The 25000-nt window shown below is 41.2% G+C and overlaps 1 protein-coding gene across 2 annotated transcripts in view; it reads left to right on the top strand.

The window, feature by feature from the left end:
- LOC113080236 (neurexin-2) overlaps positions 1-25000 on the top strand; it is a 269544-nt gene that overhangs the window by 210430 nt on the left and 34114 nt on the right. For both annotated transcript variants that reach the window (XM_026252449.1, XM_026252447.1), the window contains one exon: positions 18656-18837. In XM_026252449.1, the coding sequence (XP_026108234.1) occupies positions 18656-18837 (182 nt within the window). The remainder of the gene's footprint in view (positions 1-18655; positions 18838-25000) is intronic.

The following is a 25000-nucleotide window of genomic DNA, read 5'->3' on the forward strand; positions in this document are numbered from 1 at the left end:
TCATTTCCGTCTCTTTGTCTTTGTCTCGTTCTTCTATATCAGACTCTCTCCAGAGAAGCAGGAGAAGAGTGAAGCAAAACTAGGTGACCTGGTTTTCCGTGTCTAACTCTTGGTGAAGGAGCTGTGGTTCTGGTCGGTTAAAGCTTCTGCAACGTCAGAGCTCACGTGATCCAGACATGTTCTGGCCTGCTGGGAAACACAGTCAGACACGTCCCTGTCACTTCCTGGTGGTTTCCTTTTTGTTTTGTTTTTTACAGATTGTCAATGCAGATGCATTTAAAGAGATGTTTACATGAGGCCATAACTGTGGAGATGATTCTGTGCTTCAACCGGTCAATTATGTAGAGCTTCACTCACTAACTACAAGTGCTGACTCTATCAGAGTATGCATCAAAACATTTGGAAAAATTCAGGTTTAGTTAATGCATTTTCTGCCTACCAGGGCTGATTTTATATGAAAGCTGTATTTTCAGCATCATTCCTCCTGTCTTCAGTGTCACATGATCAGAAATGAAATACTTTACAGGGGTGCATTAAACTGATCAAAGCTGACAGTAAAGACATTTATGATGTTACAGTGGATTTCTGTTTCAAATAAATGTTGTCCTTTTTACTTTTCTATTTATATAAGAATTCTAAACAATACAAATGAATAACGGTTGTCACATTCTAACCTTTATTCATACAGAAAACAGCTATTTTTTAAATTTTCATTTAATTTAATTTAATTTATTAGTAGTAGTATTTTTTTTTATTATTAAACAAACACAGCCTTGGTGAGCAAACCATTAAAGAATCCAGATTATTCCCAGTGTTGACAGTTGTGTTGTGTGTAGTGTAAGAGGAGCTGTATTCAGTGTGAGCTGTGGAGGATCAGGTGTGCTCGAATCACTGCAGCAGATGTGACCGCTCAACTGACTGACCTCAAACCTCCAACTGAACGACCATACGGACACACACCAGCTGCCAAACACTCCATTACACCAGACACACTGCCGACAGACAGAGACTCCATCACTATGAGCTTCTCATGAGCTTAACAATGCATCAACATGATAAAAAATGTACTGTTAAACCTGTTTCACACTTAATCTACTCCATATCTTCTGTCTCTTTTAGTATAATTATATTATATAGTGGAACGCTGACTATAAATAGAGTGAATTCAAATAAACCAGCTCTGTGTTTGGCCTCACCTGTCCACCGGTTTGCCTCGTTCTCCCACTCTGACTGTGTCGGTTTGAATGGACCTTTATCTGATTGGGATGATGAATTATTGAGCTAGCAGAGCTCTTTAGATGCTGTGTTCAGACTCGTCAATAATTCAGGTTTCACCCTCTTCAGCAGCAGGTTGCGTCTTTCTTCCGGTCCAAACGGAAAGCGCTCAAGAAACAGACCATTTGCTCGGTTTCAAACAGGGGATCATCAGGAACTCTTCTTGAGGTCTTTTTGAGTGTCATGAATATTTGACACAATGATGTTTGTGTGACGTTTGCCTGTGTGAATGGATCAAAATATCTGCAGTGTTTCAATCTGTGTGAAAGTCAGATGTCCTTCATGGTATGTTCTGTTGTGTTCAACAGAAGAAAGAAAGTCATACAAGTTTGAATGACACAGGGGAGAATAAATGATGACAGAGTGATTGTTTTTGGCTGGACTGCCTCTTACACACTGTCAAATACACACTTGGTGAGAGCTGACTGTCTCTCGTCAAGTGAGTCTGTAATGATGCAGTAAATAGGAGAATCATTGGTGTTCCATGTGGCATTAAAGTGTGTTCATTAGAGAGAGAGACAGAGACCCTCCATTCACTGGACGCACTGTGATCGGAGGCTTTCACAGCAATTCATGTGTGTGTTTGCTGTAATGAAAATACAGAGCTCTGTGTGTGAGACTTGATGGGCCGAAATAATAAGATGGGAGCACAGACGCATCTGTGAGAGAAGCAAAACAAAACTTCTGCAGCTTTGTGTTGTATTGATGTTGAGCAGATGGACACAATGTGGATGATTTACTTCACTTTCACTCAGAAATTTGATTTAAACAGACCTGTTTGAAAACAATTATTTGTGTCGAATTTAGTTGCTAATCCACAGTTTTTGCTGTGCAGATGGACAGACCCAGACTGACAGGTGCCTGATAATATCTGATGCTGAACTGCAGCAGTTAAAGAATCAAAGCTGCTGTAAAAGGTTACACAGCCATAAAGGAAACAACAGACACATCCTCGGTTAACATTCACACGACAGAACAAATAAAACCTGTGGACACTGCACTGACCTTCAGATAGAGAGAGGAGAAACACACACACTGTCTGTCCGTCTGTTTGTGTCTGTCTGTCTGTGTCTGTCTCTCTGTCTGCCTGTCTGCCTGTCTGGCTGTCTGTCTGTCTCTCTGTCTGTCCGTCTGTCTGTCTGTCTGTCTGTCTGTCTGTCTGTCTGTCCGTCTGTGTCTGTCTGTCTGTGTCTGTCTCTCTGTCTGTCTGTCCGTCTGTCTGTTCGTCTGTCTGTCTGTCTGTCTGTCTGTCTGTCTGTCTCTCTGTCTGTGTCTGTCTGTCTGTCTGTCTGTCTGTGTCTGTCTGTCTGTCTGTGTCTGTCTGTCTGTCTGTCTGTCTGTCTCTCTGTCTGTGTCTGTCTGTCTGTCTGTCTGTGTCTGTCTCTCCGTCTGTCTGTCTCTCTGTCTGTCTGTCCGTCTGTCTGTCTCACTGTCTGTCTGTCCGTCTGTCTGTCTCTCTGTCTGTCTGTGTCTGTCTGTCTGTCTGTCTGTCTGTCTGTGTCTGTCTGTCCATCTGTCTGTCTCTCTGTCTGTCTGTCTGTCTGTCTGTCCGTCTGTCTGTCTGTCTGTCTGTCTGTCTGTCTGTCTGTCTGTCTGTCTCTCTGTCCGTCTGTCCGTCTGTCTCTCTGTCTGTCTGTCCGTCTGTCTCTCTGTCTGTCTGTCCGTCTGTCTGTCTCTCTGTCTGTCTGTGTCTGTCTGTCTGTCTGTCTGTGTCTGCCTGTCTGCCTGTCTGTCTGTCTCTCTGTCTGTCTGTCTGTCCGTCTGTCTGTCTCTCTGTCTGTCTGTCCGTCTGTCTGTCTCTCTGTCTGTCTGTCCGTCTGTCTGTCTCTCTGTCTGTCTGTGTCTGTCTGTCCATCTGTCTGTACCTCATTTCACTCAGTAAAGGAGCAGGTTAGTATTAGTTATCCATCCTAGACGCTCTGCTGACGGTGGTCCAGGGGATGTGGTTCAGATTTAGAGCTTCATGAAGTTTATGGACGCAGATCCGTCAGGAGGAGGAGAGATCGATGTCAAACCCCTCCTCATCCATCAGACGCTCAGAGGACACCTGAGTCCTTGCAAAGATTTCTGGGATACTTTAGACATGATTGATGTGAGAGAGCAGGGAGGCGCTGATGGATCGTGAGTCCAGGACGCCTGTGGTCTGACACTCTTATAAATGCTCTTATTTACAGATGACTCATCCAGACTGAACCAGCGGAATTGGAGATGTTTGTTTGTGACATCACATCTGTGGGGAGAGAGAGAGTCAGACTGAATAGACTGCAGGTCATGACCTTTGACCTCAGGGTCACTAATGGACGTCTGCCGTGAGGCTGCTGAAAGCATCTGTCCTGTGCGATTATCTGCAGCTCATGTGTGTGAGAGAAAGTGTGTGTGTGTGTGTGTGTGTGTGGAGCTCAGTGTTTCTTCAGAAGAGGAGAGAATGAAGTTTCATTCATGTCATGGTGTTCAATCAGTTGTTTCAGTAGTTATTGATATTGCAGGAGGTTTATTTGTGTGCTGTTATTGACTGGTATCTGCAGGGAACACAAGCAGCTTGTTAGTCCATCGATTCAGTGAAGGTGTTTGCGGCTGAACGAGTAGATTGATCAGTGTGTGTGTGTTGGTTCAGTGCTCTTCTATCTTTAGTTTTACTGGAGGTGTTCTGGTGGGTTTGTTTCCCTGCAGACACAGAGACCCACGACTCCTCTGTGAGACTGTAATTGGTTGATATGAAGAGCATCAGATCTTTGTGTTTGATCTCATCTGCTCCTGTTCACAGTTCTGCTTCATTCCCACATGCTGATAGCATCACCAGCAGGATCTCCTTTACATTGATGCATTTGGTGACTTCTCATCATATCATCAGTTCATCCATTCCCTTGGCATTGCTAGCACCATGATCCATGCAGATGGAGGTCAGGATCATTTACTGTGAATCGATTCGCCGTAAGATGCTGGACACCAGATCATGAGCTGCTCATGTACATGAACACTATGCCACGATTCAATCACTAAATGAGCAACATTTGTGATTTGAAAAAGCACCAAACTACTTAGCATTTCTGGTTTTATTTAGATTATTCATGAACACAGTCCAGGAGCAGCTTCATATCAAGAAACAAAAACATGTAACTGTAGATTTATAACAATCCTCAGTTGCCTATTAATCAACTGTGATGTGTTTGATCTGTGGTTTGTGTTGGACAGTGACGGTCCTGCGGTGGATTTACTCTCCGTGTGTCGTCGCGGTCTCCAGTGACATTTACTGAATGCACAGCAAAATTAATAAATAAACACACTGGAGGAGAAAAAAAACAAGACATGCTGCTCAATAATAGTCTGGGATGGACGAGCGATGAAGAGCGATATCGGAATGAAGGAAATGTCAGGCGTGACAAACACAAAACAATCAGACGGCCGCAGTGTGAGCCAATCGATCAGCATGACAGCAAATCAACACACTGTGTGTGTGTGTGTGTGTGTGTGAGAGAGTGTGTGTGTGTGAGTGAGAGTGTGTGTGTGAGTGTGTGAGAGTGTGTGTGTGTGAGTGTGAGTGTGCGTGTGTGTGAGTGTGAGTGTGAGTGTGAGTGTGAGTGTGCGTGTGTGTGTGTGTGAGTGAGAGTGTGTGTGTGAGTGTGTGAGAGTGTGTGTGTGTGAGTGTGCGTGTGAGTGTGCGTGTGAGTGTGCGTGTGTGTGTGCGTGTGCGTGTGTGTGTGTGTGTGTGTGTCGTTTAGGGATGTTCTCTGTGTGTTTTTGTGTGTTGCTCTGGTTTCTCAGTGCTTCTGCTGTGTTTGAGGAGTCATGTCAGTCTCTGCTATCTGGTTTCTGTGGGCTGATTGCTTCATGTGTTCATGCTGCAGAAATTACACACATGTATGTGCTTGAGCAGACAGAGAGATGGAGAGAGACACACCTTCAGAACATGTGAGAATAAAGCACCACCACAGGACTGCATAATTAATTGAACTTATTATTTAATTTCACTCTGTAATGTTACAGAGTATTATTGTTCTTAAGCATTTTTTATTAAAGTCATATTGATATATAATTACAGCATTTTTGCCTGAATCTGGAATGTTTATATATATTTTTTTCATGCTATTTTTATAAGATCGATCTAATTTCACACAGAGGGTTTGATGTTGTAAGAGTAAAATGTACTTGTTAGTTTGTATGATGTGTGTTTGTATGGTTTCCTGCAGTGATCACATGATGTTGATCAGCAGATGCTGAACTGAGTGTTTAATGCAGATCTGAGCACTAATGATTCCCTCGCACTGTTATTTGAGGCTCAACGTTCACATGTTAGATGTTAAAGAAACTCTCTCTCTCTCTCTCTCTCTCTCTCTCTCTCTCTCTCTCTATCACGTCCTCTAGTAGAGTCTCATTATCATCTTCTCTGACCCATTTAGCAGCGATGGAGCTTCTGTAAACTCCTGACTGTAGCACAAATTAGTGTGTGTGTGTGTGTTGTAACTGTAGGTGAGATGGTGATGTGTCTCAGCTCTTTTATTAGCGTTAGATCGTCTCCTGCGGAGCTGCATTAGTGCGTCTTTCCTCTCGCTGGCTTCTTTATTGTTTCTGTTTCTTTCTTCAGCGTGTCTCTGGAGCTCCTCAGCTCGTCTCTCTAATGATCTAATGATGAGTATTACACTGCTCGTACTGTGTGTACAGTCATTGTTAACTGTTTACAGAATGTGACATTACATGATGCATTAATATTACCATTGAAAATAACTCTTCTGCTCACAGAGGCGGCATTCATTTGAACAAAAGTACAGTAAAAAAGTATTTATTTATTATTCCAGTGTAAATCATCTGTTTTCTGTGTGAATCTGTTAAAGTGTAATGTATTTCTGTGATGCTCCGCTGTATTTTCGGCATCATTCCTCCAGTCTTCAGTGTCACATGATCTTCAGAAATCATGAAAATATGATGATTTACTGCTAAAGAAACATTTCTGATTATTATAAGTGTTGAACACAGTTCAATATTTTGGAGGAAACCGTGAATCATTTTATTATTCAGGATTCACTGATGAATAGACTGAATAGAAAGAACTGCATTAATTTGAAATAGAAATCTACTGTAACATTATAAGCAGGGGCCAGTTCCATGAACTTAGCCTCCTTGTTAAGACGTGTCTTAAGAACTAGTCTGACAAACTAGCGGACAAACACATGGTAATCACTCTCATTTTTCATTTTTATTTTATGTATTTCTTTGTAACTTAATTAAAAATAAATAAATAAATATGACCAGTCTTAAAGAAAAAAAAATAGAAAGCTGACTAATTTAAGACTAGTTTAAAAGCTTTTATGCTCCTGTCACCAGGTGAGTGATTCTCTCTCCTCTGTGTTATTTCACACTTGTAACACACATGTCGATCGATGTCTTCAGCGTGTTTGATTCTGTCTGCTCACATTCTTCACTGTTAATTTACTCTGAGATGATTTTAGCTCAGCACTAACTCAGTCTGAAGCATTTCACATTAGCATGAGGACATGAAGTGCTTGCGATTTCAATATTTCATCCGTCTTGTGTTGTTTATCCGCACTGGATGTTTTATTTAGCAAAACCCCATTACAGGCTGAAAAACAGTCTAAGTCCTGTGGAGGCAGTCGGGTCTCGACATACAGCCACAGCCAAAAGATTCTTTGTGCTTCATCAAATTTTAATAAAGCCCGGTGTTTTAATGGCCACGCAGGGCCGGAGCGGATCTGAAAGCTTTTTTAATTATATGGCTGAGTGCCGCGTCTTTGTTCTTGGCACTGAATGATGCCATCCTGCACTTCTGAAAACTTTCTTTAGCTGCATGTTCATAGCTTTTAATTGCATATTGAAAAACGCTGAATGAATCTCATGTGTGGAGAAACACGGAGCATGCTTGAGTTTGACTAATTTATTCTCACACCTTCAGCCTGATGCTCTTGTCTTTGACGGACAGCGTGAGCCGTCATTATCAGTGTCATTACAATTCATTACCTCAACCAGTCAGATGCAATTCAACAAAACTATTGCAGCCTTATGAAAGATAGCTACACTTCAAAACGTCTTCTTATTACATACATACTATTAAAGCTGCAAGCAGCGATGACAGGGCCCTTGCAACTGGGCTCCGACACCTGGTGGCTTTAGGAAAACAGATAATGGTGGGCAGTATGCATTTAAATTGACAAATATAGGAGGAATATATTAGACTAATGAAAATATTAATAATGCATAAGGAACTAATGTATTTTTTTTACATTTTAGTAACTACTATTAACTAACAAGAAACTCAGATTCATGATTTAGTAATTAATAGCATAATTCATGTAAATAATGCAAAATGTAAAATTTATTCTAAAGTGAAGATCACGGTAACCCACTAGCAATGGCTCGAGAGATACCAAATCCATCTGAAGTATTATTATCCAGAACCTAGTTTTACAGTGACTTTAGTCATTACTAGGGAGTTATCATGATCTTCCCTTTAAAATACTGATCCAAAAAATGTGTAATTCCCTCTGACAGATTTGGTAATGCTTGAGTCATTACTAGTGGGTTACCATGACCTTCACTTTAGAATTATTTACACATGCATCATTCTAATTAATTATAAACCTGTATATAATAAAACAAAAAGAAAAAATATATTTTGTAATAGTGAACCACCACTTTCAGCTAAGTACTCTAACTTACCGATTGGTCAATCAGAGTTTCTTGTTAGTTGAACAGTAGTTTCGGGAATGTTCAGAGTGTTTTAGTCATTTGTTCCTGTGTAGTATTTTGTCAGGGATGGAGCCGTATTTTAAAGTGTTATTGTTAGTTTGTTCTCATGTACTGTCAGATGTCACACAGCTGAATCTGATTTCATTGAAGAGGAGAGGTTGTGCTGTCAGCGGCTGGGATGATTGGATTGAGAGTGGCGTGTTTCTGAATGATTAGTGTGGTTATTATTGTGTCTGCTCTGGTGTTTCGTCCTGCGGCTCTCTCCTGCTCCGTTGGGCCCTGTAGGGTCTGCTCTCGAGGGCTGTGTGCTGCTGTGATTAAACTCACTGGATGCATTCAGATGGAAGTAATGAATTACACATTAATCCTTCTAATCTATTCCTCCACTGCTGGATTTCCTAATCAGAGTAAACAAGCACGCTCCCGCTGTAAGTGCACATGTGTGTGAATCGAGATGAACCTCAGGTGATCCTGTTTCTCTGTAGCAGCTTGTGTTCCTTGTTTTTGTATGATGTCCCGTCCTGGTGGGGTTTGTCCTCGTCCCCGGGGCATCTCACCTCATCGACTGTTGCCATCTGTCGGGCGCAGATGAGGCTGTTAGTCTGTTTGACACGTCTTGAGTGAGAATTAAATTACTATAAGATTAATTGAGTTTTGATTTGTGGAAGCAGAGAGCCAACACATTGTTGGTGGTGATGTGATGATGCCCTCCCAGTTTAGTGTCAGTGGTTGTCAGGTCATAGTCACAGCGATGTGATAATGTTATGTCAGCATCGTGATGTTGTTGTGTCAGTAGTGTGATATTTCAGTACTGTGAGTTGTGTCACTTCGTGGTGGTGTTGTGTCAGTAGTGTGATATTGCAGTATTGTGAGTCGTGTCAGTATGGTGATGCTGTTGTGTCAGTAGTGTGATAATGCAGTATTGTGAGTCGTGTCAGTATCGTGATGTTGTTGTGTCAGTATTGTGATATTGCAGTATTGTGAGTCGTGTCAGTATCGTGATGCTGTTGTGTCAGTATTGTGATATTGCAGTATTGTGAGTCGTGTCAGTATGGTGATGCTGTTGTGTCAGTAGTGTGATAATGCAGTATTGTGAGTCGTGTCAGTATCATGATGTTGTTGTGTCAGTAGTGTGATATTGCAGTATTGTGAGTCGTGTCAGTATCATGATGTTGTTGTGTCAGTAGTGTGATATTGCAGTATTGTGAGTCGTGTCAGTATCCTGATGCAGTTGTGTCAGTAGTGTGATAATGCAGTATTGTGAGTCGTGTCAGTATCCTGATGCAGTTGTGTCAGTAGTGTGATATTGCAGTATTGTGAGTCGTGTCAGTATCATGATGTTGTTGTGTCAGTAGTGTGATATTGCAGTATTGTGAGTCGTGTCAGTATCATGATGTTGTTGTGTCAGTAGTGTGATATTGCAGTATTGTGAGTCGTGTCAGTATCATGATGTTGTTGTGTCAGTAGTGTGATATTGCAGTATTGTGAGTCGTGTCAGTATCGTGATGCTGTTGTGTCAGTAGTGTGATAATGCAGTATTGTGAGCCGTGGCAGTATCATGATGTTGTTGTGTCAGTAGTGTGATATTGCAGTATTGTGAGTCGTGTCAGTATCATGATGTTGTTGTGTCAGTAGTGTGATAATGCAGTATTGTGAGTCGTGTCAGTATCATGATGTTGTTGTGTCAGTAGTGTGATATTGCAGTATTGTGAGTCGTGTCAGTATCCTGATGCTGTTGTGTCAGTAGTGTGATATTGCAGTATTGTGAGTCGTGTCAGTATCGTGATGCTGTTGTGTCAGTAGTGTGATAATGCAGTATTGTGAGCCGTGGCAGTATCCTGATGCAGTTGTGTCAGTAGTGTGATAATGCAGTATTGTGAGTCGTGTCAGTATCATGATGTTGTTGTGTCAGTAGTGTGATATTGCAGTATTGTGAGTCGTGTCAGTATCATGATGTTGTTGTGTCAGTAGTGTGATATTGCAGTATTGTGAGTCGTGTCAGTATCGTGATGCTGTTGTGTCAGTAGTGTGATAATGCAGTATTGTGAGCCGTGGCAGTATCCTGATGCAGTTGTGTCAGTAGTGTGATAATGCAGTATTGTGAGTCGTGTCAGTATCCTGATGCAGTTGTGTCAGTAGTGTGATAATGCAGTATTGTGAGCCGTGTCAGTATCGTGATGATGTTGTGTCAGTAGTGTGATAATGCAGTATTGTGAGTCGTGTCAGTATCCTGATGCAGTTGTGTCAGTAGTGTGATAATGCAGTATTGTGAGCCGTGGCAGTATCCTGATGCAGTTGTGTCAGTAGTGTGATAATGCAGTATTGTGAGCCGTGGCAGTATCCTGATGCTGTTGTGTCAGTAGTGTGATATTGCAGTATTGTGAGTCGTGTCAGTATGGTGATGCTGTTGTGTCAGTAGTGTGATATTGCAGTATTGTGAGTCGTGTCAGTATCCTGATGCTGTTGTGTCAGTATCCTGATGCTGTTGTGTCAGTAGTGTGATATTGCAGTATTGTGAGATGTGTCAGTACCGTGATGCTGTTGTGTCAGTAGTGTGATATTGCAGTATTGTGAGATGTGTCAGTACCGTGATGCTGTTGTGTCAGTAGTGTGATAATGCAGTATTGTGAGTCATGTCAGTATCCTGATGTTGTTGTGTCAGTAGTGTGATATTGCAGTATTGTGAGTCGTGTCAGTATCCTGATGCTGTTGTGTCAGTAGTGTGATATTGCAGTATTGTGAGATGTGTCAGTATCGTGATGTTCTGTCAGTAGTGTGATAATGCAGTATTGTGAGCCGTGTCAGTATCCTGATGCTGTTGTGTCAGTAGTGTGATATTGCAGTATTGTGAGATGTGTCAGTATCGTGATGTTCTGTCAGTAGTGTGATATTGCAGTATTGTGAGTCGTGTCAGTATGGTGATGCTGTTGTGTCAGTAGTGTGATAATGCAGTATTGTGAGTCGTGTCAGTATCGTGATGTTGTTGTCAGTTATATGCTGCTGTGGTGTCAGCAATGTGGTATCCATAGCAACATTATGTGATGGTTATGTCATGCCCTCAGTCTGATGAAGAGCATCTGCAGATCTTACCAGGTGTAATGGATGTTTAATTGAAGCGGTTGCTGTGAGCGAGGCTGTTTGTGTCTTTTAATTAGAGGAATAAATTGCACTCATTACAGAGTTTGATTTCAAATAGAGCTGGAAGCAGATGTGGATGTGCAGTGCACCTTAAACGCGTCTCTGTGAGTCTCATCACATGAGTCAGACGTGACAGAAACAACATTTCCTTATCAGACTCTCAGTTTCCATGGATCTGTGTTTGTGCGTGAAGCTGGTCTGGCTCTGGTCGCAGTCAGTTTGATTGTAGTGAGGAGGATGAATCCATGGTGTGGAGGGTGGAGAAGCGTCTGCAGCTGTAGGCTGAGTGTGATCTAATGTTCTGTCAGCTGCTCAGATTTCAGGGCAGGTTCAGGGTCTGGTTCATGGCTGGAGTGAGGCTCATCAGTCTGTTTTGATCTGCCTCTGATGATTTATGGGTTAGGGTTACAAGTGTTTCTTCAACAGTAACTAAAGATGCTGATCCAGGAACAGACGTGGGTGTGTGTTAATAGTTTTTCAGCTTGATTGAAAGGCAAGGGTTAATCTGAAAGTTAAATTACATCATTGGTCACTAGTCAGCAGGTAATTCTTCATATCCCAAGCACTGATTTAATTACAAACAGTGTTTTCTCATAATGACCAGTTTGGGTGTTTATACAATGCAGAAGATTGTGTTCACAGAGACACTGGAGCACAAAAGAACTTGGAAAACAAACCAAAGACTTTCTAGCGTCTCTGCGTCTCTATTTCATGTGCTGTTTGTGGAAAGACTACAGACTACTATTATAGTTTTTATGAAAATTTTGTAAATTTCCATTGGAAATGGAAATGTCCATTTATAATTTGTTGAATGTTTAAGGTAAAGTGATTTTAATGTGTTTCTGTCATTTTACTGTTAGACAGATTCATTGAAAGTTGATCTTATCATTAATGAAGCTTCACAATGCTCTTCTGAAGAGCCAGGATCACTTTGTGATGAACAGACATAACTGCACACAAATCTGGTGAACAGGAGCTCAGACAGACGGACCGTGTCTGAAGCTGGTTTTGAGTGAACACTTCTGTATTTTGTGAGTCAGATGAGGTTAGCTGATGTGTAGATCATGGTTTGATTCGACAGGCGTGTTTGAGTTGTGTGTTTGTTCAGTTGTGCTTCTCAATCCGCTGTATGTTCGGTCTTTGAGCTCTACACACAAAATGGCTTCCCATGTTTCCTTTGTGACAAGATGCCTGGCTTAAGAGGAGATCTGCCCCACTCCCTCTCACACACACACACACACTCGCTCTTTGATGGAGGCTGTCGCTGTATCTTTCTGGGGTTTCTGCGTGTGTTTTAGGGATGTAAAGTAGGTCATGATGGGAAACCGTCTCTGCACCGCTGCTCTGCTTGAGTTTGCAGCTCGTTCTAATTCGAGGTAATCGAGACACTCTATCTCTTCATGCGTCATCAGTCTGTTTTAGCACTGAAGATCATGTGGAGATCACAGCAACTTGTGATGATGTTCTTTAATGCTGTTTGGACAACACAATAACTTAACACACACATCTGCAGAATAAGGAGAGAGATGATAAACAGCATGGTTTAGCAGTGCAGTGTCATGGAACGCTTGAAAAGCTGCAGTTCTCCGTTGTGTTCGTGATGTCAGATGTGTGATTGACGGCTGTGAGTTTCTCTGACACACGTGATGCGTTACATAACAGTCAGACTCGACTGGGCAGCTCCTAATGATGGATGAGAGAGAAGACGACTGAACGCTCAGGGGATGCTCAGACTGTAAGAAAGAGAAAGAAACTCAAGTCACCAGTAAAAGAGTGAAGCGGGATAAACTGCGTCCTTCAGATCCTGCTGATTCTAGGACTCTGGGTTCATCACGTCCACTCAGATTATGACTTTTAGAACGTGATCTTAACAGAAGTCCAGCTGAATCACCAATCATCATCTGAGCTGCACACGCTTCCACACACGTTAGGCTCTATCATATCTGCATTATTTCATAGTAAAGTTCATTAACAAATACAATCTAAAATCATATTGCAATATCTTTAATAGTTCTTGATTTATAGGCATGTAAACTTTGGAAAAATATTTATGGCACTCAAACAGGTTATGTTCAATGCAGTTGTTTTGACAGAAGGAAATGAGGTTCATCTCTAGTTTCAGCATTATTTGTTCTTTAGATATTCCTCTTTAAATTTCAAACAAAATTACTCTCGTTTGGTTTTTGATTACTGAAAATGTGTACATTTTAATGATTTACTCATGGATCCATATTTAAATTTCAATATCTCTGGGAACAAGCCATGTCGACCATTAAAACTAAAGATGTCAAAAGGAAAGCTTGTTAAGGCCCAGTATATTAAAGTGCTTTAAGATATCTTTAATGCTTCTTGAGTTACAGGCATGCAAACTTTGAAGGAAAAAAAAAAAAACTTGAAAAGTGCCTTTCCCCATTTCTGAACGGTCACCATTGGCACATAATGCAGACTGTAAAAGTGAACAGATTTTACTAACAGAGCTACTAATTCCATAACATTATGATGCTGCTATCTTTCTGAAGTCATTTTTACCCCCTGTAATTTGGCTCTGAATCTCAGGTGAAAACTGCTCTCTACAAAATAGTAGATTATTCAGTTAATATTAATCCGTTACATTTCATATTTTGTGTTTCACCAAAATACATTGTCATCTTTCTTCAGAATAAATCTTAGTTAAATCAAAAACTTGAGCCGTGGTTGATTTGACACAGAATTACCCAATTAAATTTTTCTGGATTCTGACTTTTATATCGTTTTCATTTTTCTAGGCTCTCTTTTAATGGTTAAAAAAAAAAAGGTTCAAAAAACAATTTATCTGCTGCAAAGTAACTTTACAGGAAATTAAAGATTATACATTATATTTAGTAATAACTTTTGACTATCTCAGGTCAAAATCAAGATTGGTAGTTCTGTATGATAGGGTTAGCATCATCAAGAGATGTGTTTTTAATCTAGATTTAAACAGAGAGAGTGTGTCTGAACCCCAAACATTATCAGGAAGGCTATTCCAGAGTTTGGGAGCCAAATGTGAGAAAGCTCTACCTCCTTTAGTGGACTTTGCTATCCTAGGAACGACCAAAAGTCCAGCGTTTTGTGACCTTAGGGAGCGTGATGGGTTGTAGCGTGGTAGAAGGCTAGTTAGGTACGCAGGAGCTAAACCATTTAGGGCCTTATAGGTAAGTAATGATAATTTGTAACTGATACGGAACTTAATAGGTAGCCAGTGCAGAGACTGTAAAATTGGGGTAATATGATCATATTTTCTTGACCTGGTAAGGACTCTAGCTGCTGCATTTTGGACTACCTGTAGCTTGTTTATTGACGAAGCAGGACAACCACCTAGAAGTGCATTACAATAGTCCAGTCTAGAGGTCATGAATGCATGAACTAGCTTTTCTGCATCAGAAACAGATAACATGTTTCGTAGCTTGGCAATGTTTCTAAGATGGAAGAATGCAGTTTTTGTAACATTGGAAATATGATTTTCAAAAGACAAATTGCTGTCTAATATAACACCCAGATTTCTGACTGTAGAGGAAGTAACAGTACATCCGTCTAGTTGCAGATTGTAATCTACAAGATTCTGTGTAGTGTTTTTTGGATGAATTATTTTTTTCGTTTAAATGATTGGTTATCCATTCAATGTTTTACATTTATAATACACTCTGTCAGTTTAGATAATTTATAATCAAAAGCATCTCTAATGAATTGATTTTATAAAAAAAAAGAAAAAAAAAAGTGTAGTTTTAGTAGTAGTACTCTCGTTCGTACAGTGAGGGGCGTAACATTTCCGTCACATGCTTGAGGTATTCATCCAATCACAACACACTGGATAGCTGGCCAATCAGAGCACACCTTGCTTTTCAGAACGATGAGCTTTGTAAAAACCGACGTGTTTCAGAAGGCGGGGCATAGAAGAGAAACAATAATGTAGAGTATGTGGAAAATTATTTGCTTTTTGAAGCTTAAAATCATAAACATATTTCATTAGACCAAATACTGAGCTTTTTAGCATTGCATATGACCCCTTTAAGTTTTTTTTTTTTTTTTTTTTTTTGTATATGATGATGGTTTTTCTCAAAAGAAAAGGTAAAAGTCTCAGAGCATGTGTTCATGTGTTGAGGCGGCAGATGCTGAAACACTGCTAGCGTCACACACACTATGATGTGTGTAGTAAACGATTCATTCACACATAGACACACAGAACACAGTATTCATATTTAAAGAGTACTTTATATTACATTACATATTTAATTCTTTTTAATTAGATTTTACTTTACTTTCATTTAATATTTACATTAGATTTTTTACGCTGTATTTCATCTCTTGTAAACGCCGCTCTGAGGGTGCTGAAGGTCCAGATCTGATCATGAAGAGATCTGATTGTCTCCTGCATCGATCACATCCCTAAAAACAGAAACGCTGCGTCTCCATCGATCCTGCGGAGCAGATGAAAGGCCTGCTCTCACTCAGGTCCTGCTGGCTGATGACAGCCGGTGTTTGATCCTCGCGGAGCTTCACCATCGACCGCTCGTCCTCAGGAAAGGTCTTGTTCTGCATGTGACCGGTGTGAGCAGCGCTGCATTGATCAGGATCTGAGCTGCTGATGATGATGATGATGATGATGAAGATCATGTCTGAATGATGCTTCTGTCAGAGATTACTCACTCCTGTGTTTCAGACCTGCATGACTTCTGTTCATGTGGAACATAGATCTGTTGCAGTCAGTGTGTGTGTGTGTGTGTGTGTGTGTGAACTCACTCGTTCTTTTGATTCTTTTTGTTGTTGTTGTTTTTAGTATCCAGACTGCTTGTGTGGTGTTGTTTTTATTTAAACCTGCAAAGAAAGCAATTAGGAGTGTTAGAATCAAACACGTTCATCTGACGGCTGCCTCTAGTGTCTCTGACTCAGCCATTGATTAAACACACACACACACACACACACACACCGCAGTCATTATAATTCATCACTGGACGCTCAACAAATCAAAGCACGTCGGTCACAGCTCAGTCTGATGGGGCTGTGCGGTTGCTAGGATGCTGTGTGTGGTTGCTAGGCTCTGTAGATGTGATGCATTAGCTAATGGAGCTGATTCAGAAGTCAGTGCACCGTGCTCCCAGCATGCACTGCAGCAGGAACACATTATGCAGAGGGCTGTTTGTTCTTGTGGTGTGGTGATGATTATTCACAGCATCTCTTCTGTGATGTGTTTATGGGATGGTTCGTCTGGTCAGCTGATCTCTACATTACTGAGGTCTGTGAGGATGAGGATGAGGATGAAGATGTCTGCCTCTGCACTGCTCTAGAATAACAGCTTGAGCTCAGACCATCAGGAATAAAGGTTTTAATGCCACTTTGCAGGTGCATAGTGATTTTAGCACTCAGAGCATCTCACTGACATACACACACTACTTCCTTCACTCAGACGCGTCAGTGCGTGTGCTGTGTGTGTGTGTGAGAGAGAGAGAGAGAGAGAGAGAGAGATGGAGTGAGAGTGAGAGTGAGTTAGTGTGTTAGTGTAGTTAGTGTGTGTTTTTCAGACACTCTCTCATTTCAGTCACGCTTCATATTCATGAGGAGAAGGAGTGAGAGAGAGAGAGAGAGAGAGAGACTCAGCATGTCTCTCATCCGTTCCCAGCAGCCGTTCCACACTCTCTCTTTGTTTTTCTGGTTTGAGAAGGGGTTGGTGTGATGTCTCTTCATGAACAGAGACGTGATGAAAGGAAAACTGTGTCTTGCACTCGTCCTGTTGCTGTTTTTCTTCTGAGACAATTCAGTGCTGCCTTCCTCCTCCTCCTCCTCTTCGCTCTGTTTCCCATGAGGCTCTTGTGTTTCTCTGATAATTAGTCGGTTGCCAGATACTACAAGCTGTAGCCGGAGGGAAGGAGAGCAGCGATTGAGTCTAAACGGCTGTGTGTTTGTGAACGGCTGGACTGTGACGGTATTTCTCGTCCAGACTGAAACTGTGGAGGTGTGGCTGATGTTCTGCTGCTCACCAGTCACTGAGACACTTGCTTTCTTCTTCTTATGCTTCCCGCTGACGTTCTCAACCGCTTCTTATCTTCAGGAGTTGAGCAGAAGTGTTACTGGTTACTACAAGCACAAGCTGCTTTCTTGCAGAACAGAGAAGCAAAGCCATGGGTTTGATTCCCAGAGAATGCATGAATTAATCAAATTAATGACACCTTAAGTGCAATGCAAGGCATTTTGATTAAAAGGCCAAATGCATTCATGTAAATGTATTAGCAGAGATAGTTCATCAGTGGTCAATTCCACACCGTTTTTAAAATATTTCTGCTTACAAGGCTGCATTTTTAGTTTAATCAAAAATATTGTAAACATTTTGAAATATTATTACATCTGTTTTCTGTGTGAATCTGTGTTAAAGTGTAATGTATTTCTGTGATGCTCCGCTGTATTTTCAGCATCATTCCTCCAGTCTTCAGTGTCACATGATCTTCAGAAATCAGAATAATATGATGATTTACTGCTCAAGAAACACTTCTGATTATCATCAGTGTTGAACACAGTTGTGCTGCTCAATATTATTTGAAATAGAAAATCTTTGGAACATTTAAATGTCTTTACTGTCATTTTTTATCAATTAAATGTGTCCATTATTTAATGATATTAATTAATAGTATTAAAGTATTAATTTGTATTGAAGTATTAATGAATTGTCAACATATTACAATTCAGCTCAAACTGATCATTTTATTGCAGTATTTGCATGAACTCTTCCAACGGTCTTCTTCTAAGTAAATAGATCAGGTCTATATTTTGTCAGTAGTATGTTTAATTTAGTTATCATAATGGGCAATTATGTAAAACCTCTGATCAGTCCAGTGCGCAGGCGTGTTGTGTGCGTGTGTGTGTGCGTGTGTGTGTGTGCGTGCGTGTCTGTGCGTGTGTGCATGTGTGTGTGTGTGTGTGCGCGTGTGCGTGTGTGTGTGCGTGCGTGCGCGTGTGTGTGCGTGTGTGTGTGTGTGCGTGTGCGCGTGTGTGTGTGTGTGTGTGTGTGCGTGTGTGTGTGTTTATGCGTGTGTGTGTGTGTGTGTGTGTGCGTGTGTGTGTGCGTGTGGTTGTTTGTGTGTGTGTGTGTGCGTGTGCGTCCGTGCGTTTATGCGTGTGTGTGTGTGTGTGTTTATGCGTGTGTGCGTGTGTGTGTGTGCGTGTGTGTGTGTGTGTGTGTGTGTGCGTGCGTGCGCGTGTGTGTGTGTGTGCGTGTGCGTGTGTGTGTGTGTGTGTGTGTGTGTGTGTGTGTGTGCGTGCGTGCGCGTGTGTGTGTGTGCTGGAATGTTCCTGCAGTGATGTGCTTCATTGGTGGTGTGATCAGCTTGACTCACTCAGAGCATGTGTTGTATAAAGCCATGCCTGGGCTCTGATGAAGCTCCATTAGGGCTCTTGATCTCAGAGTCTGGAACACAATCAGTCATGAGCGTCGACACACGACTGAAGCAGACGCAGTGTCCTCCGGCTCTCATTCACACCACAGCTACAGTAGACTGATGCTCTCTCTGATGGTGTGTTTGTGTCTGTGTTTCAGCTGGGACGACCTACATCTTCGGCCGCGGAGGGGCCCTCATCACATACACCTGGCCCCCGAACGACCGGCCGAGCACGAGGGCAGACCGGCTGGCCGTGGGCTTCAGCACGCAGCTGAAGGAGGCCGTTCTGGTGCGGGTGGAGAGCGCCAAGGGACTCGGAGACTATCTGGAGCTACACATAGTAAGAGCCAAGCCTGGGGACCGGATGGGCGGAGTTTGAAAGAGGGGGTGTGACACTGGGTGGAGCTGGTCTTAAAGCACAAGGAAATGGATGAGGGTGGGGCTTACGGTGACTGGTTTATATAAGAGGGCGGGGTTTACAGAGACTGCTGTATGTTTGAGGACAGGGCTTACAGTGTCTGACATTTATTAGAGGGCGGGGCTTACAGTGACTGGTGTTTATTTCGGGGTGGTGCTTACCAGTGGTGGTTCTACATTGAAATACACACTAGGCGAGACCCCTTTCGATTTTATTCATGTTATGCTATGGTCACTGGGACTCAGTTGTTTAAAAAATAAAATGACTTTAAATTATATGTATAGGCAAAAACAATGGGATTTTATTTTTTAATCACCCAAAACTTTTTGGGTTTCAGGATATTTTTCAACCAAAATTTGAAAAACTTTCAGAACTTTCATGGAGGAACCATCAGCTCTTTGGTTACTGCCTCAAATTCTATGCATGACACACTTTTAATTATGACTTGTAAAACTATACTTAGCATACTGTGTAGTAAATAAATAGCAAATTTTCATCTTTAACCTACAGAAAATGCCTGGTTATTTGCAGGGCCTAATGTTAAACCAACTGATGGAAATGATAACTGAACTTGTAACAGTTTTATTGCAAAGCACAATATTATAAATTAGATCTCGTGATTGAGTTGAAACCAAATTATTGTTGTATAAGAATAGCAAGCATCATAGCAAAAAGGCTAACAAAGAGTTATACCCACCACCAATTAACATTAGCCCTTCATTCATGATATGGATACTGTAATCATACAGAGAGAGAGAACATAGTTGCATACCTTTATCTTTTGCTTGTTTCTCCTCTTCTTCTTTTCTTTTTTTTCGAAATTGGCCACCTGATGGCTCTGATCTTTTCTTCTCCATCTCTGTTTATTTGGCACTCGACAATCCACAGATTTCCCATCCCCCCAACTGTCACTCAGGACCAGAAGTCAAGACTAAACCAGTTCACCTTGATGACCGCATAATCGTTTTATATCACCTAGTTTCATTTGCAGGAACTATAGGCCTGTATTATAACATTATGAATGAAATGTGCGTTATTTGGAAGAAAGTCGAGGTGTGTGACTGACTTTAGCCTATTATTAATTATAATACTAGTGTGGATCCCCCGTCCTGCCCGTTCCATTTGAGAGAGACCCAGAGGTGAAATGTCGCCCGCGGTACATTTTCAGCAAGCAGGGGCGCCGGCAGCTGCAGGGAGCGCCAATTTGCCAATTCCACACACAGTGAAATTATATAAATGATGAAAAACCGCTTTGCGACGCAGAGGATTTTTTTTTTTTTTTTTTCACGAAAAAATGACGCCCCGGCTGCCCGGTTCGCCCGTGCCTAAAACCGCTACTGGTGCTTACAATTAATGTTTTTTTCAGATTTTTACAGGTGAAGCATAGGAGATGTTAAGTTCTTTTAGAGACATTGTTCACCATCTGCTGTGATCGCGAGAGAAGTGAGAGGAGTTTTCTGAGCTCTACATATGTCTTGTTTTATTCTGATGTCTTATAGGTGAATTGGACAGTGTGTGGGAGGATTTTCAAGCTTAAGAACTAGAAACACGCACTCTTTTCAGTTAGTGCTGCTATAAAGCTGGAGCACTGAGGGGAAGCTGCAGGGGATCGTGGGAAACCACAAGTGTGCTCATAGATATACATACATAATCCATCTGTAAATGAGCAGAGCTTTTACTTACTGTAAAATACTTTAACTCTAACCTCTCCAGCGTATAAGTAGTTTTGTTTAAAAGAGAGAGAGTTAATATTAATTTGATATACACAAACTATGGACTAAAAGGATTGCAACACAACAGCAGCTGCAATGGCAGATGGGATGTGTGTGTGTGTGTGTGTGTATTGAAGACTGTATTGTGTAAATCTGTCTGTTGTTCTATCCATCTATCTGTCGTTCTGTTGATCTATCTCTCAGTTGAATCTGTATGCCCATGTCTCTTCAGTAGATAGATGGTTTCTCATCTGGATTTCTCTGGAGCTTCAGTTTGTTCTTCTAGCAGTCACCCTAAATCACCAGCCCACCTCTCTCTCTTTCTGAGATCAGTTACTAAACGTTTTCTGCAGTAATTGTTTCTCCGAGTGTGTGTTGAAGGACAGATGGATGCTCTCATGCTGTTGATGCTGTCGAACCTCACCATCGCTGCTTTCTCACCACACACTCCTGTGTTTGTGAGTCAGCTGTGATAAAGACCTTGGATTGTGTGTGTGTGTGTGTCGGGAGTATGGTGTTTGTTAAGGTGTGCGGTGATTAATCTTTGTGTTGGTGTCTGGAGGGGACGGCAATTAATTTTACCCTGCGTGGGAGGAAACACTTTCAGCCCTCAAGCCACACACACACACACACACACACAAACACACACACACACACACACACACACACACACACACACACACACACACACACACTCACACACACACACACACACTGTTGTGTTCTCCAGTTCGAGTTTCAGAAACGAGGGCATCATTATGAAGAATAAAAGTGAAGCAGGTCAGATTCTCAGAGTTTTATACTCTATTAGTTACCGCAAGCCTCAGTTCAATAAAAAGTAACATCATTGGTGGACATTTGTTCCTATTTTAATCCTAAACGTGTTTTATTTTGGTGAAGCTTTGAATCGTTTGTCACAGTGAATCTCCAGTCATTGATTCATGAATGTTCAGATGTTTGAGCTGTAAAACAGAGATCCTGCGGTGGAGCAGCGTGTCTGTCTGTAGTTTGTGATATCTGTGGTTTATCTGATCATAACTTGATTCAGGTGTCAGTGTGAGCTCACGGCTGATGAACGGCCCGCGCTGATGCTCCTGGGTGTTCAGAGACGCTCCATTAATCTCAGACTGACGCTTCTGTGCTGTAGGTCACTTACTAGTGAGCATCTGGGCATCTCTCTAATCTTTCTGCAGTCCATTAGAACGGAGCCGCGCTGTGTTTCTGTCTGAATGCAGGATGATCCTCTCACCGATGTCATCGTCACATTGAGGAAGCCAAATCTCATTCATTTTCTAATTAGGGGAACCGTTTTTAATTTTAACCTGTAAACCTTTAAAGACACAGCTACTTTGAGATTCTTTCTTGATGGTATGTGCTTTTGTAAAAGTCATGAACACGCATTATTTGAAGATGTATTCAGCAACCAAGACTGCAAACAGTATGGTTGAGATCTCATGACAGAACACAGGCCGTCATGGTTTTCATTGACCAAATTAACACCAGTCCTGCTGTGATTGTGGATTTATAACTGGAGAATTCACATTTATTTTGTGAATGTAAAATATTAATATCACTTTAAGTTTGGGATCTTCTCTAGAAGTTCTTTGAATTTTTAAGCTAGTTTAATGGTTCCTTTGATTATCTCTAAACTAGACTCAGAGATGTTTGTGAGTAAATCAGATGTCACCTGAGAGTCTCTTGAGTCCTGAGCGGTTCCTGATTCTCATTAACGAGCTTCATCTGTATCTTGTGCGGTGGAGAAGAGCGAGTGTGTGTGTGTTCAGGATTCAGACGCGTCGGCTCGGGGACTCCTCAGGTTTTAATGATGTTTACGAGGACGCAGGAACAGGGTTTTTTTTAATGAAGGCTCTCCCTTGTGCTTTGGTCCTCGTTGGCTATTGTTTGCAGGAGCGGTAAGACAACAATTAAACGTGAATCAGTGCGTGTAGGTGTATCTGAGAGGAAGCACACGCTCATCACCTTCAGAAGCTCAGCAAGAGGACCAGCAGATGACCTTTGACCTCCAGTCACAGCACACGTGACGCTCATGGACTTCTCACGTTCACATAATATTTTCATCTTACACTGATTTTTTTTTCAGTTTTTTCTTATCTTTTTTTTCTGTTCTTCTCGGATGGCAATGTTAACCAGACGAATGTATCTGCTTTCTGAACATTTGTCTCACTTTATTTGCATTGTTTTCTTGCCTTCACATTATGCTTTTAAATTGTGTAACATAATATAGAATTGAACACACACACACACACACACACAGTATCTATAAAGCCACAGCAGAACTGGACAGCAGTGTCAGTTTCTGAATGAATTCACGTTTTGAACGAATCAGTTGAAGCAATGATTCAATCGGAGAGCCGTTTACTTAATTCCTGAATGAATTAATTTTATGTTGAATTAAGTACAATACTTATTTCTAAAGCTATTATTTAATGTCTGCCTGATACTTTTCTAATTTAACACAATAATAGCTTTAAATAATCACAGCCAAATTTAGCTTTATGTAGTAGTATTTAATAGTAATTGCATATTATTTATTTATATTTTTAAGAAATGTGTATAAGAAATTAACCCAAAACAAAGAACTTCATATTGCTACATATTGAACAGTATTGCTGACATGTTCTGGTTTGTGAGTTCCCAGCATGCACTGCAGCATGAATAAATGATGCAGCTACTGTTCTGTGTTATATACTCTCCTGAAACAATGATGCAGAAGCACAGAGATCTGATGTGATACTGATGTGAGCATGCTGGTTTGTGTCTCATTATCTGCTGTTCCAGCCGGTGAGCGGCTTTGTTTAATTACATGTGTTCCTCTGAAGGGTGACGGTCACCGCTGGACACGGGTCCTGCAGTCAGGTCACATGGGTGGCCAGCTCTTCTCCTATTGGCTGCTGAGTGAGGCTGAGAGATGCTGATCAGTTCAGAATTAACACTCATTCAGAAAACAAATGATGTCCACAGAGAGAGAGCAGAGTTACTGTAGTATGCTAGTGTTCTGTTTCTGATAGCAGTCTGCAGTATGAAGGGTTTGGCTTTTTCCTTCAGTTTTGTGTACAAATGTCTGTCTGAACTAGAGGGTGACATGGGAGTGGGTTTTCAAATCTCCCCTGTCCCACTCCCGAAAATAAAGTTCCATCTCGTCCCAATCCCACAAAAAAAAAAAAAAAACTGGGGGGAAATCTAGTCCCGTCCCAATCAGGGAAGAATGAATCCCGTTCCTTCCCACTCCTGTGTTTTATTTTTTAATTTTTGGGTCGGAATCTGTCTAACCCCAAACAAAAAAAACCAGTACAGAACGCAGCATGCCCACTTTATTTGAATAAAAATCCTTAAAAAATGTACATTGTGCACTGCACACACATTAGATTTAATGTAAATCATCCATGCTAACACACACGTTTTCTATTTTATTTTAGTTTTATTTGAAAGTAGACATATCACTCTCTATAGATTTATTTTTCATACACAGTTCACATGACCAAGATGGCAGAAAGCGCATCATGTTTGCTTTAATTATTTAACAGAGTGCATTTATTAGAATTAGAATTAATAGTCTTTATTAGAAACATGTATTACTTTGATCTGTATGACCAAAAATAACAGAGCAGCGGTGCCTCCATCTGTCCTGCTGTGAGTTCTGTGTGTATCATGATGTGTTCTCTCTCTCTCTCTCTCTCTCTCTCTCTCTCTCTCTCCCTCTGTCTGTCTGTCTCTCTCTCTGTCTCTTTCTGTCTTTCTCTCTCTCTCTCTCTCTCTCTCTCTCTCTCTGTCGGTCTCTCTCTCTCTCTCTGTCTGTCTGTCTCTCTCTCTGTCTCTCTCTGTCTTTCTCTCTCTCTCTCTCTCTGTCTGTCTCTCTCTCTCTCTCTCTCTCTCTCTGTCTGTCTGTCTCTCTCTCTGTCTCTCTCTGTCTCTCTCTCTCTCTCTCTCTCTCTCTCTCTCTCTCTCTCTGTCTCTCTGTCTCTCTCCCTCTCTCTCTCTCTTTCTCCAGCTCTTCTCCCTGTGGTTGTATTTGTTCAGATGAAACTCAGCAGTTAATTATAATCTAATTAAAGTCGTCTATCATTAGCTTACAGCCATGAGAATGTTAATTAAAAATGAGTGATCAGAGAGAGAACAAATAGAGTTCTGCAGCAGAATCAAATGCAGATTGTTTTCAGTGAACACCAACTCATATATGTATATTCTCACCAACACACTGTTAGAAGTTTTTCATATTTTAATTTTAATATTATTATTTCTATTATTTTACTTTAAAGTTGTAGGAATTTTGTTGTGCTTTTGACATTTGTCTTTGTTTCATATCGGTATATTTTAATGTCACTTTTTCCAGTTTTTGACATCAAATGTATCAT

The sequence above is a fragment of the Carassius auratus genome, unplaced genomic scaffold (assembly GCF_003368295.1).
Source record: "Carassius auratus strain Wakin unplaced genomic scaffold, ASM336829v1 scaf_tig00030446, whole genome shotgun sequence".
NCBI lineage: Eukaryota > Metazoa > Chordata > Actinopteri > Cypriniformes > Cyprinidae > Carassius > Carassius auratus.